The 14789-nt window shown below is 47.3% G+C and overlaps 1 protein-coding gene across 1 annotated transcript in view; it reads right to left on the bottom strand.

Moving 5' to 3' along the window:
* Positions 1-14789, bottom strand: part of TTC29 (tetratricopeptide repeat domain 29) — a 251476-nt gene that overhangs the window by 200950 nt on the left and 35737 nt on the right. Inside the window, exon 3 of the mRNA XM_044300358.1 lies at positions 7488-7711. Within this exon, the coding sequence (XP_044156293.1) occupies positions 7488-7711 (224 nt within the window). The remainder of the gene's footprint in view (positions 1-7487; positions 7712-14789) is intronic.

Genomic DNA, 14789 nt, shown 5'->3' with positions numbered 1-14789 from the left:
GCTTACATAATAGAAACCACCCAAAAATGACCCCATTCTATAAACTACACCCCTCAAGGTATTCAAAACTGATTTTACAAACTTTGTTAACCCTTTAAGTGTTGCACAAGAGTTATTGGCAAATGGGGATGAAATTTGAGAATTTAATTTTATTGCCTAATTTTCCATTTTAACCAATTTTTTCCACTAACAAAGCAAGGGTTAACAGCCAAACAAGACTGTATCTTTATTGCCCTGACTCTGCCGTTTACAGAAACACCCCATATGTGGCCGTAAACTACTGTACGGCCACACAGCGGGGCGTAGAGTGAAAGGTGCGCCGTTTGGTTTTTGGAAGGCAGGTTTTGCTGGACTGGTTTTTTGACACCATGTCCCATTTGAAGCCCCCTGATGCACCCCTAGAGTAGAAACTCTATAAAAGTGACCCCATCTAAGAAACTACACCCCTCGAGGTATTCAAAACTGATTTTACAAACTTTGTTAACCCTTTAGGTGTTGCACAAGAGTTATTGGCAAATGGAGATGAAATTTGAGAATTTCATTTTTTTGCCTAATTTTCCATTTTAACCCATTTTTTCCACTAACAAAGCAAGGGTTAACAGCCAAACAAGACTGTATCTTTATTGCCCTGACTCTGCCGTTTACAGAAACACCTCATATGTGGCCATAAACTACTGTACGGCCACACAGCGGGGCGTAGAGTGAAAGGTGCGCCGTTTGGTTTTTGGAAGGCATGTTTTGCTGGACTGGTTTTTTGACACCATGTCCCATTTGTAGCCCCCCTGATGCACCCCTAGAGTAGAAACTCCATAAAAGTTACCCCATCTAAGAAACTACACCCCTCAAGGTATACAAAACTGATTTTACAAACTTTGTTAACCCTTTAGGTGTTGCACAAGATTTAATGGAAAATAGAGATACAATTTCAAAATTTCACTTTTTTGGCAGATTTTCCATTTTAATATTTTTTTTCCAGTTACAAAGCAAGGGTTAACAGCCAAACAAAACTCATTATTTATGGCCCTGATTCAGTAGTTTACAGAAACATCCCATATGTGGTCGTAAACCGCTGTACGGGCACACGGCAGGGCGCAGAAGGAAAGGAATGCCATACGGTTTTTGGAAGGCAGATTTTGCTGGACTGTTTTTTTTGACACCATGTCCCATTTGAAGCCCCCCTGATGCACCCCTAGAGTAGAAACTCCAAAAAAGTGACCCCATTTTAGAAACTACGGGATAGGGTGGCAGTTTTGTTGGTACAAGTTTAGGGTACATATGATTTTTGGTTGCTCTATATTACACTTTTTGTGCGGCAAGGTAACAAGAAATTGCTTTTTTGGCACCGTTTTTTTTTTTGTGTTATTTACACCATTCATCTGACAGGTTAGATCATGTGCTAATTTTATAGAGCAGGTTGTCACGGACGCGGTGATACCCAATATGTATACAATTTTTTTTATTTATGTAAGTTTTACACAATAATTTCATTTAAAAAAAAAAAAAATGTTTTAGTGTCTCCATAGTTTAAGAGCCATAGTTTTTTTCAATGGCTTTGGGCGATTATCTTAAGTAGAGTCTCATTTTTTGTGGGATGAGATGACGATTTGATTGGCACTATTTTGGGGTGCACATGACTTTTTGATTGCTTGCTATTACACTTTTTGTGACGGAAGATGACAAAAAATGGCTTTTTTTACACCGTTTTTATTTTTATTTTTTTACGGTGGTCATCTGAGGGGTTAGGTCATGTGATATTTTTATAGAGCCGGTCAATACGGACGCGGCGATACCTAATATGTATACTTTTTTTTATTTATGTAAGTTTTACACAATGATTTCATTTTTGAAACAAAAGAAATCATGTTTTAGTGTTTCCATAGTCTAAGAGCCATAACTTTTTCAGTTTTTGGGCGATTATCTTGGGTAGGGTATGATTTTTGCGGGATGAGATAACGGTTTGATTGTTACAATTTTGGCGTAGATGCGACTTTTTTGATCACTTTTATTACCTTTTTTGGGAAGTAAGGTGGGCAAAATTCCAATTTCATCATAGTTTTTAATTTTTTATTTTTATGGTGTTCACCGTTCGGGTAAAGTAACATTACCATTTTATAGATCAGGTCGTTACGGACGCGGCGATACCAAACATGTGTAGGGAATTTTATTTTTTTCATTTTTAATCAGTGATAAATGTGTTTTTTGATTTTTACTTTATTTTCACTTTTTCCACTTTTTTTTGACCCAGACCCACTTGGTTCTTGAAGATCCAGTGGGTCTGATGTCTGCATAATACAGTACAGTACAATATATATTGTACTGTACTGTATTTTACTTACACTTTGTCTGAACAGATCTATGCTTTCAGCACAGATCTGTTCAGAACCATGGACAGCAGGATGCCTGAGAAGGCGTCCTGTTGCCATGGGAACCTTCCCCGTCTGCTCAGTAGTTGCCAGAACTTCGCAGACGGGGAAGGGTAAGGACGGGGCTTGGGGGGCTGCCTGGAAGCTCTCTCCCTCTCCATTCGGGGGGCTGCAAAGGCACAGCAGCCCCCCGATGGGAGAGGGAGGGAGCTCCCTGAGCTGTTAACCTTTTCCGATGTCAGCCGTTTATACGAGGGTGCCAGCAATGTGCTGGCACCCTGGTATACCCACTAGACGCCAACGATTATGCAATGGGAGGCGGGCGGGGGATCGCGATCCCGCCTACCGCACCGCCCGCCTCCCGCACCGCCCGCAACCCTCCCCCTGCACCTCCCACCGTGTGAAAAATAACTCAGGGGTGCAGGGGGGAGGGATACTGGAAAAAAAATGTAATCCTAAAGTTTCTGATCCCCGCGGTCAGGGACCGCGGGGATCAGAAACTGCAGAAATCGCAGCAAACCGCAGGTCTGAATTGACCTGCGGTTTGCCGCGATCGCCGACATGGGGGGGTCACGGGACCCCCCCGCGCATTTAGCCTAGGTGCCTGCTCAATGATTTGAGCAGGCACCGGGCTCCGATCACTGCCAGCCGCACGGCAGTGATCGAGAATGCACAGGGCGTACATGTACGCCCTGTGTCCTTAAGTACCAGGGCACGAGGGCGTACCTGTACGCCCTGTGTCCTTAAGGGGTTAAGGATGTGGCCTAGTTTGGTACTTAAAGGGATCCTGTCACCATGAAAATGCAAATTAATCTGCAGGCAGCATGTTATAGAGCAGGAGGAGCAAAGCAGACTGATATATAGTTTTACAGGAAAAGATTCAGTATAACTTGTAATTTATTCATTTACATTCCTGTTCTTTCTGGTCTTTGAAGTCTAGGAGGCGATCCTATCAGTGATTGAAAGTTATCTCTGTATACATAGTCATAGAGGGAAGGCTGTCAGTCACTGATAGGACCGCCTCCTTGACCTCAAAGCCCAGAATGAACAGGAATGTAAATGAATCAAATACAGGATACGCTGAATCATTTCCCACAAAATTATATTCCCACAAATGATTTAATAATCTGCTCAGCTCTGCTCTATAACATACTGCCGGCAGCTTAGACACTGTGTTTAATGTGACAGGTTCCCTTTAAGGACACATTGATTTTTTTTTTTTCATCTCCGCATTTCACATGCCATAGCTTTTCTATTTTTACATGGATATTGCTGTATTTAGTTGTGCTTTTTTGTGAGAAGAGTTGTATTTTTTAATAGCACCATTTTAGGTTAAATCTAATATAAAGTTATATAATATAACTTTTCCCATTTTTTTTTGGGTGGCAGAGTGTAAAAAAAAAAAAAAAGAATTATGCCATCGTTTTTAAGGTTTCGTTTTGTATGTTCATCACTGTGTGGTAAAAATGACGTTAACTTTATTCTGTGGGTCAGTACGATTATAAAGATACCAAATCTATACGCTTTTATTATGTTTCACTACTTCACTACTTTAAAAAAGAATACGCTTCTTTTAAAATATAGAAAAGTTGCTTTGTGTCACCATAGTCTGACACTATTTTCTGGCTAATGTAGCTGTGTGTTAGGACAGCTGCCCATAGCCACCGCTGCCCTGCTCTTCCCTAGGGCCCTGGAAGCCATTATGCTGGTGCCTAATAATCCAGCCTCTGTCCCCTTAGGGCGCTTCCCTCTTAAAGGGTCTGTGCGCACACTTCCAAATCTTGGCTAGGGGGTCCCTTGGTATTTAAGGCGCCCCCTCCATGCAGAGGGAGTATGAACTTTAAGGTTCCTGGTAACAAACAAAGGTGTTAAAGACTAGTGCTTCTGCAATTCTCCTGCATTTTGCCTGCATCATCCTGCATTTGCGACTGTCTGTACTCCAGCCCTGTACTGCCCCAGTGCCTGCCTGTACTCCTACACAGTTTCAGTTCTGTTGGTGTCAAGTATCCAGCCTGCCTGCCCTGCCTGTGTCTTCACTACCTCCCAGCCTGCTGGTTTGTGCTCCGTCTTCATTCATACACACTACCAGTGTGCAGTCCAGATCTTAGATCCTGCATTTAAAGGAACACTGACAGGCTGTTAGAGCATATAAAGGGACATATGTTCTTCTATGTCCTAGGGCATGCGCGGGATTTCACTGCGTCGGGAGAAAAAAAAGCCATCCAGTGCAGTGAATACTAATGAGCTGGGCGGCACTAGGAGACGGCATTTGGGACGCAGCTGGGCACACAACTGAATGAGGGACAGCCCCTTGGGCACAAAGTAAGGTAATCTGCATATTGATAAAAACACTTTTTATAAGTAAAGCAAAGGCAGCGAGGGGTGATAATGGTATAGTTTAATTAAGCATATTAAAACCAATAGAAGAATATATGTCACTTTATATGCACTAACGGCCTGTGAGTGTCCCTTTAAGCCTTGGTGACGGTTCAGACTGCTCCTACGGTTTTGGTGTGTTTTCTATATCCTGAGTTCCCGGTGCTGGCACCGGAGTCCCTAACCTCAGAGAGGCAGATGCCAACTATACCAGGACTATCCCTGGAGGTGGTTGTTGCTTCCCTGCTCCAAAGGCCAGATACCTGTACATGGGTTAAAGGGTAAATACCAGGGGAGAGCTGGAATAATGCCCTTAGGATTAGCTCATAGCCAAACCGGTTAGGTGGCACAGTGGGTCCACACTCACTGATCCATAACACTGTGCAGGGACTTTTTGCAGGGTGATCTGCAGGTTTTATTGATACCACTTTGAAAAATATGTAATATTTTGAAAAACAAGAATTCTGTCTTTTCTTTTACACAGTTCACCTTGTGTGATAAATAACATGATATTTGAACAGTTTGGATACTTATGAATGTGGCAATATCATTAACTTTATATATATGGCATTGCAGGCCTGTTTTTTTTTTTAGAAGGTCCCAGTCTGCCATGACAACCTTTAGGCATCTCACAAATGCATTCTCAGGCTGCTGATCAGAGGACAGAGGGAGTCCGCCTCTTCTGTCTACCCGCTATGATGCTATGGTTGCTATTGACCTCAGCACCTGAGGGGTTAAACTGCTGGGATCTGAATTATCTCCCATCCTGGCAGCGAAAGCAGGATACCAGAAGGATTACAGAGCTGGGACCCGCAAGAGATGGCCCGGTTCTCAAGATGTAAATAGGTTCCAGATGGGACAATCACTTTAAGCATGTTCATTATAATATGCGCAATCAGTCATGTCATATCTAAAGTATAGCCTAACACAATGCGTTACAGAACAGCACTGCGGGCCATTGTAAAGTCCGGGGCTACCATGAAATAAAGCTGAACTCCAGTGTTTACAAGGCTGATGTTCACACTAAAGGAACAAACCAACCACTCCTTTGCTCATCGATCCACAGTTAAAAAAGTTAAAGTAACCACTACTGACTGAAGGTCTCTACCATACCAGGATCTTGACCTCAGCCAACTTTCTGTATATTCATGATAGATGTTCAACTGCACGAGAGATTTTCATGTAGGTGATGAATGACTTTGTTCCTAAAAGGGAACCCATCATGTTGAAAATGGAGTCCAATCTGCAGCCAGCCTGTTATAGAGCAGGAGGAGCTGAGCAGATTGATGTATAGTTTTATGGGAAAAGATTCAATATAACTTATATTTCATTCATGCAAACCATTGCTTTTCTAGGCTTAGGAGTCATGAGGGAGATGCTTCTTAGTCAATGACAGCTTCCCCTGTATTAGGATGCATATAGATATTGTAGCTGATAATCACTAAGACCATCCATATGACTCCTAAATGACATTTAAAGGGGTTGTCTCATCATAGACAATGGGGGCACATCGCTAGGATATGCCCCCATTGTCTTATAGGTGTCCCACTGCTGGGACGCGCACCTATATAGAGTACGGAGCCCCCGAAAGTGACCATTCATTTTCTATAGGGCCGGCGAAAATAGCCAAGCGTTGGCATCGACCCCATAGAAGTGAATGGGAGCGGTGGCCGGTCATGCGCGGTGCGCTCCCATTCACTTCTATGGGGAGCCAGCTTGGTGGTGACCGGACCAGAGTCCTCCAGCCACTACCTTGCGGGGCTCCGTTCCCGATATAGGTGTGGGTCACAGAGGTGTGACCCGCACCTATAAGACAATGGGGGCATATCCTAGCGATATGCCCCCATTCTCTATGATGAGACATATTATTTATTCATTATACTCACTTGTATAGCGCTGACATATTCCGCAGCACTTTACAGACATTAGCATCAACCTGGGGTTCACAATCTAAGGGTAATAGTCAATCTTTTCCCACAAAACCACATATCGGCCTGCTCAGCTCCTCCTGTTCTGCAACGTGCTGTCGGCCAGTTGGACTGTGCTTTTGAGGTGAAGGAATTCCATGGTACAAAATGAACATATCTACAGAACAAAATCATGTACGCATTTCTAGATTTAACTTATCCACACTAGCTAGATAAACATCAAAGCCAGGCTACCTAGAATACCCCGAAAGCATGGCCATGAGTAAAATACATTCATGTCACACACAATAAATACATATTTTAACATTTAATCTAAAAGTAAAGCAAGTAATATTAAGTAAGAATAGCATTTCATTTGGCGGAGCTGCTTATGGCTTCACCTGGATTTTATTTCATTACCTTTGCACGGTATATATTGGAAGTACATGATGGCACTGCGATATTGCTTAATGCTGCAATGCTGCCAGAACAAAAAAATGACACTGCCTGAATGCTATGCATACATAAGCTTCCCAGCAGACCGCTCGTGCATATAAAACAACACTATTCCCTTAAGAGATGTTAAAACACACGCACCCCTTTCTCTGCCGGATTCTCTTTTTAGAGGATTAGAAAGGCACAGTTTGATGCCAGCCGTTCCTTTTTAACCAGACTTTATGATCTACTACTTATCTTGCTATACGGCTGATAAGAGTAAAGCTGATATGTGCTAAATTGTAGTAATGTCTCCGACTCAAAGATGAAACAATTCCGAATCCTCGCCTCAGGCTCTCGATGCTTCAGCTCCTGCTGCTCCGTTACCCAGAATTCCCCCTCTTACCTGATCGTTGGGCTGCCTCAGCCCTGGTCAGGAAATGTTGAAGTTGATCCAGTTTCTCGTGCTGCTCCTCCAAGGGTTTCTGCTGCCATATGGCTGACCCAGGCCCTCCAGCGTCCCTTAAGGCATCCCACTTGTGAATCAGAGTAAAGAGTTCTGAGAAAGACTGGTGATAGCCTTGGCGCAGCATTTCGATGCAGATGCTGTGCTTGAATGAATTCTGATAGCTGCACAAAGAAGAAAACAAACAATCAAACTGCCTCGTAATTACAACCCGTTCTGCAATTAGCGCCTGCGTTACTGTTCCTTTCATTTAAGCCGTGTCCCAAACGTTTTGCATTAAGCGGTGTAATTGAGCGTCGTGTTGCACATTTATCATTCGGCAGCTTTTGAACACACTTGGAGCGACACAACTACGTAGACGCAACAGAAGCGGAGCGCCCAGATATCGGCTCCAGGACCTGATTGTCTGAGGCTGTGGGGACTCCACCTGGCCACTGCCGGAGAATAGGTTCCTTCTCCTCTCTGCTCTGGATTATTATTAAGATGATTTCATGTCTGAAACGCAACGTTACCAGTGTGTACAACGTATCATTAATCTTCATATGAGCAACCATTCTAGCATTAATAATTCACAGGAAAAGTGCATAAAGGTTAGATCACTTAGTAAAGAAGTAAATAAGGGAGGTCGGAGGTTCGGAGTCTTATTTGCCCCAGAATTAGATAAATAGACTCACTGACTAATTTTTGCAGTCAATTTATATTCTCCTTATCATGTGCACTCACTAAACAACGTGAAAACACGCGGATTAATTAATGACTGTATTATAGAATGGAAATGGCCTTTGGGATCCTAACGCTCATTGACTGCAGGAGTGGTTTCACTGCGTTACACAGTATAGCGTCCTCCGAGTCTCCATATATCAATATATCCTTTACATTGAAAGGCCAGGGGTTACGGTATAGAAATATACACACAGCCCTGTATATTGAAGGGGCTTGTCCTATATGTATTTAGCTTGATTTCTCCAATAAGAAATATGCTGCTTCTCCATTTCCAAATTCTTGGAATCAAATAAGAATATTGTAACGTCAGCAAAACAAACAGAATTGGGGAAGATTTACAGTTTAAAATGCGGCGTGCCAAAAATCTGACATGCACGCTTTGCACTGCATTTATCAAGTGTTTGACACTTTTCTGACACTTGTACTTCCTTGACCGACAAAGGGGTGCGGCTCACCAAAAAGGGGGTATAACTTCATGGAAAGGAGCATGGCTTACATGCACCTCTGTGCCAAAAATCACCCAAAATGTTGCTGCATTTTTGGAGTAAAACCAACTTAGTAAACTATCTATTTATTTATTCTAGTGGTATATCATATATTCTATCTATCTATTTATTTATCTATATATCTTCTATTTATCTATCTATCTTCTATCTACAGTATCTATCTATCTCATATCTATCTATTTATCTATATATCCTCTATTTATCTATCTATCTATCTCATATCTATCTATTTATCTTCTATTTATCTATCTATCTATCTCATATCTATTTATGGTCAGGGCTAGGACAACGTCGGCGTATGCAGAGAAACCTGCCCCTGAACATAGTGGCTGAATTGTGCCGGGAGCCACGGGCGCGGGTACACCAGTGAAAAAGGGGGCATACCTGATGGAAGCCTGAGAAAAAGGGCGGGAGGGAGGGGCGTGAGGCTCGGGCGCTGGGTTGAGCGGCTGGTAGGGGCTTAAGTACCAGACGCCCCTCCCACAACCGCAGGCTGTTAACAGCCTTACTATTTATGGTCAGGGCTAGGACAACGTCGGCGTATGCAGAGAAACCTGCCCCTGAACATAGTGGCTGAATTGTGCCGGGAGCCACGGGCGCGGGTACACCAGTGAAAAAGGGGGCAAAAAGCCATCGGTTAGGTACAATGCTTTATTACAATTACAAAGCCAGAGATCGGAAGGCACGTGAAATCTCTACCTGAGGATTGGGGATATACCGGGTGAAGCAGGAGGACCGCCACCGCCCCATGGACCGGATGACGTGGGCAGGCACCCGGTGCCGAGAAGCAGCGGAGGCCGCCCCTATGCGGAATGAGTGCCCCGAAATGACCTTGGGATCATAGCCTAGACCCTGGGCGAGGGCCCGGATGTGCGCTACGAACTGTGAGGCGCCGAGAGGCTTGCCTGCCTGTGGCAGGAGCGGGCTGTCAGGAGATGAATCACGGATGTGAACCAGCAGTTGATGCAGCACTTGAACTGGGCACCAGTCGTTCAATGTTGGATAGAACTTGACCTCGGACGGGGGACCCGTCTGATTGGTTTTAGTGGAGGGCAGCAGGAGAGTGAAGTGGCCCTGGCCCCATAACAGGTGCTGCTTCAGAGGATGGATATGTCGATTTGGACCGGCCAAAACCTCTCCGGGCCGAAGGAACCCGTAAAACGCCAGATACATGGCTGCTTTCAGGATCAGGCTAGTGGAGGGCCCAAAAGGATTGCCGTCCAATGAAGAGGAGAGATCCCTGAACAACTTGCTGGATACCGGTTGCCTGAGGGACATGGACCCTTTCCCCTCCTTTTGAATACCCCGAAGGGTGGCCTTGATGGCTTGAACGGAGAAGAGGGATTTGCGGTGAGGAGTGGTCAGCATGGCGTGATGTTGAATGCCGGCTAAATAGAGTCTGATGGTGCTGTGTGATAGAGAGAGATGCGAGTGACAATAGGCCAAGAAAGCCATGATGTGAGAGATTTCGGAGTGTTGACCCCTCGGATGACTCTTAGTGAATTTCTCAAAAGCCCTTAGGCCAGCCTGATAGTTCCTCGCCGTATTGGGCGACAGAGATTTTGCGATCAGACCCTTAGCCTCCTCTAGGAGTGAATTTAAGCCAGGATGAGAGTGCTGAATTGGGGCACCGGCGTGCTTGACTGATCCGCGTCGGGCATTTCCTGGAAAAAAACCGCAAAATTAGCACGGGAAAGAGCGTCTGCGGCCCTATTCTGCTCGCCTGAGATGTGTACGCAGCGCATGTGAAAGTTGTGGAGGAGGGACTAACCAGACTAGCTTGCGCAACAACGCCATGATCCTGGGAGACTGGGCCCTGCCCTTGTTGACGATGTCCACCAAGGTCTGGCTAGTCCGTAACGAACGTTACTGAAGAGTTGGCCCAATGGTGACCCCAGACCTGAGCAGCCGCCACAATGGGATATAGTTCCAAAAGAGGGGAGGATTTGAGCGCTGCTGTGTCTGCGACTAATTCTAGCGGCCATCCGGCGGCCAGCCAATGAGACCTGAAGATGGCAGCGAACCCGGAGGAACCTGCGGCGTCGGAGAAAACCATGGGGGAAGAGGAATCCCACTGAGGAACGAACAAAGAAATGCCATTCCAATCAGAGAGAAACCTACTCCACATGTCGAGATCTGCCAAGGCCTGGCCGTCCAGATGGACGACAGAATCCTGCTCTGGCGCAGAGGGCAGGAGACACAACAACCTGGAAAGGAAGGCCCTGCCTTGAGGCATAATTCTGGAGGCGAAGTTGAGCATCCCCAGCAAGGATTGAAGCTCCGCCCTGGTGAGGAAATGAGACTGGACCGCCCGGGAAATAGCGGAGCGAATCCTGAGCAACTTCTCGCTGGGGAGGACTAGCCTCCATTTTGATGGTGTCCAGAATGATGCCCAGGAAGGTGACCTTGGTGGCCGGGCCCTCCGTCTTGGCCGTGGCCACAGGGACCTGAAGGCGGGAAAAGATGTCCAGGAGTGAATGGGGAATGGACGGGACCTGACTGGGTCTTTCAATGAGAAGGAAGTCGTCCAAGTAGTGGACGACCCTGGATGAGCCACCGTGATGGATGAGAATCCAGTGCAGGGCCTTGGCCAGTTGTTCAAAAAGCCAGGGGCTGCTCTTGGACCCGAAGGTGAGCCGGTTGGCAAAGTAAAATTTGCCTGCCCACTGAATGCCGTAGTACTTCCAAAGCTGAGGGTGTATTGGGAGCAGCTTGAAAGCATCGGCAATGTCTACTTTGGCCAGCCAAGCCCCGGCACCTGCTTGAAGGATATGCTGGATGGCCTCATCAACTGAGGAATACTGCATGGAATATTCCTCAGAGGGAATGAGTGAATTGAGGCTGGGGATGGAGGACATATGAGGCGCAGAGAGGTCGTAGATGAGACGTTTTTTATTGGATGAAGATTTGGTGACAAGGCCAATGGGATTTATGCGCCAAGACTGGAACGGGATTTTTAGGAAGGGACCAATGACGAACCCCTTGTCAACCTCTGCTTGAATGAGGGTGGTCACCGCCTCAGGGTCACTGGAGGCGGAAAGCAGATTGGGGCCCAGCCAGCAGCCCTGGGGACGTGTGATAATGCCGGTGTGAAACCCCTCTCTGCACCCATCCAACAAGAAGGTGACAAAGGAACGATCCGGATGGCCCTGCAGGAGAGCAGCCAGTAAATCCAAGTTGAGGTCGGCTAGTCAGGAGTCCCTGGCTGACTTCCTGGGACAGGAAGGGCGAGGGTGGGCCCGAAAACAAAGGGAGCAAATGTGCAGTGCTCGGCAAGCATTGAAGGCGCAGCCCTTGGCATTGAAATTGTTGCATACCTGGCTACTGCCGAGATATACAATTGGCCTGCCCAGTTTGTCTGTTGAAGAGGAAGTCCTGGAGGACCCGGAAGGACCTGGATTGGCCGCTGACTGTGGATCTTGTACCGGATTGGGACACCATTCCGTAGAATGAAAGATGGACTGGCAGATAGCGCACAAAGGAGCCTTCAGACCCGCGAAGTGCCGGCAGAATAACTCCATGTCCAAGTCTGCCCAATTGGACATGAACTGAAACTGATGCAGGGCTGCGGCGGCTTTGGCAGAGAACGAACGATGATAATCGTAGAATGCCGAGCCGCCGTATTTATGCCCTAAATCCGCAATCCGGTACAAGTAGGTATCCAATTCCTCCCTGCGGTTAGGCTGGGCGGAGCACACCACGTCCCTGTAGAGGCTGAAGGCCAGGACGAACTCGGAAACGGACAATTTCCTGTTTAGACGAGCATCCTTGGCCTTCAAAACCACGGAAACCTCTCCGCAATTGATCACCCGGTTTTCAGAAATATCCTGGGAGGCAATCAAAATGGATGCCAAATTGACGTCCTTGCCTGCCAGGATATCCTTCTTAATGTGTTCTGGCACAAAATGGGAAGGAGCAATTTGGGGGGTGGCAGAAGGCCTACCTGCAACGTCCGGGGGAATGGCAGGGATGACTGCCGAACCCGGATATTGCGGCGAAGCCGCTGGCCTGGTTTCTAAAACCGCGACCCTGGATTGAATGTCCGCGACTGAACTAACGAGTCCGGTGATGGATGACTGGATCTGCGCTAGTGCCAGCCGGATGGAGTCGTTATCGGACTGCTCAGCTGACGAACCCGGAGTAGTCATCAGCAGGCGATATAGTTCAGCCTTGCGGGCAGTTGCGGGATGCCGAATCCCCCTGCGCCTGAGCTCGGAGATCAACTTCGGCACCGTCCAACTCCTTAGAGACGTGCAGCTATTGTGCTCCGAAATGGCCGATCCTGGCAAGGAGAGGTTGTCATCCAACTCGGACATATGAGACATGTCGACCTGAGAAACAAAAGCGAACTTAAGCCTACCTAAATAACGGAGAGAGACACAGACGATGCGAAGAAGGCGGTCGAGAGAAGGTGTGAGACTGAACGTGTGTGACAGAGGCCAACGTGAGAACCTACCTGACTGGATTAGGACGGATTGGAAACACGGCTCCAAAAAACCCCCGAACGTTTGAATGGAACTGATGAAAAAGAACCGACTTGAGTATTAAACTGACGGTTGACCCCGTCCTAGTGACCGTTTCTGAACCGACTTACCTGATATTGCCTTGAAATTCCTGGATGACACGACAGACAGGAAGGAAAACAACAACTGCCCCAATCTAAGGGAAGGAACAACTGACATCAGAACATGTGTGACAACTTTTAGAAACAGAGACAGAACCTGGGCGATCCAGGAACACTGACAACCTGGGCGATCCAGGAACACTGACAACCTGGGCGATCCAGGAACACTGACAACCTGGGCGATCCAGGAACACTGACAACCTGGGCGATCCAGGAACACTGACAACCTGGGCGATCCAGGAACACTGACAACCTGGGCGATCCAGGAACACTGACAACCTGGGCGATCCAGGAACACTGACAACCTGGGCGATCCAGGAACACTGACAACCTGGGCGATCCAGGAACACTGACAACCTGGGCGATCCAGGAACACTGACAACCTGGGCGATCCAGGAACACTGACAACCTGGGCGATCCAGGAACACTGACAACCTGGGCGATCCAGGAACACTGACAACCTGGGCGATCCAGGAACACTGACAACCTGGGCGATCCAGGAACACTGACAACCTGGGCGATCCAGGAACACTGACAACCTGGGCGATCCAGGAACACTGACAACCTGGGCGATCCAGGAACACTGACAACCTGGGCGATCCAGGAACACTGACAACCTGGGCGATCCAGGAACACTGACAACCTGGGCGATCCAGGAACACTGACAACCTGGGCGATCCAGGAACATGACAACCTGGGCGAACCAGGAACACTGGCAACCTGGGTGACCCGGGGGCCCTGAGCCCCCGGGAGGGCCAGGGGACCCTGGCCATACAAAACCCGGAGACAGGAGCAGGACTGAACTAGGGACACAAGACCCCTGCTTCCTGAAACAGTAAGGTGTAGACCGCAGATTCTAATTTGACTGATGCAAGGCAGATAAAATAAAGAAAACTACGCCCCCTCCTGAAAAAGTGGGGAGGGCTGCCTGCATCCCCAAACCAGAACCCAACTATACCTCAAGGCCCTTGAAATAGCCTTCCCCACAGATGACCCCCAAAAGCGGATGTCATAATGACCAGCGGCAGCAGATTGCTGTCCCATGTATGTAGTGTATCATATAGGGAGACATGGTGACCAACCGCAGCGGATTGTCCTGACACTTGTGTACAGTGTATTATATTGTGGTGTCATGGTGATCAGCTGCAGCTGATTGTCCTGTCCCCCATATACAGTTTGGACCTGAGAATCCTGGCGCTGACATGCCACCTGTGCGCTGTACACTCATGCAGAGCCGGAATGTAACCAGCAGTTGACTAAACCGGGATGCCGCTCCCCCAGCCCTGACGCCCGCACCCGTGCGAGCGCATCACGCTGGGGGAGAGCGGCAACCAAGACAGCACCACCGGGGGCGAGAGACCGGTCGGGAGAGAGACGCAGCTAGGACGG

Source organism: Bufo gargarizans, chromosome 1 (assembly GCF_014858855.1).
Source record: "Bufo gargarizans isolate SCDJY-AF-19 chromosome 1, ASM1485885v1, whole genome shotgun sequence".
NCBI classification, from domain to species: domain Eukaryota; kingdom Metazoa; phylum Chordata; class Amphibia; order Anura; family Bufonidae; genus Bufo; species Bufo gargarizans.
This window is presented reverse-complemented; position numbering and strand designations above follow the sequence as displayed.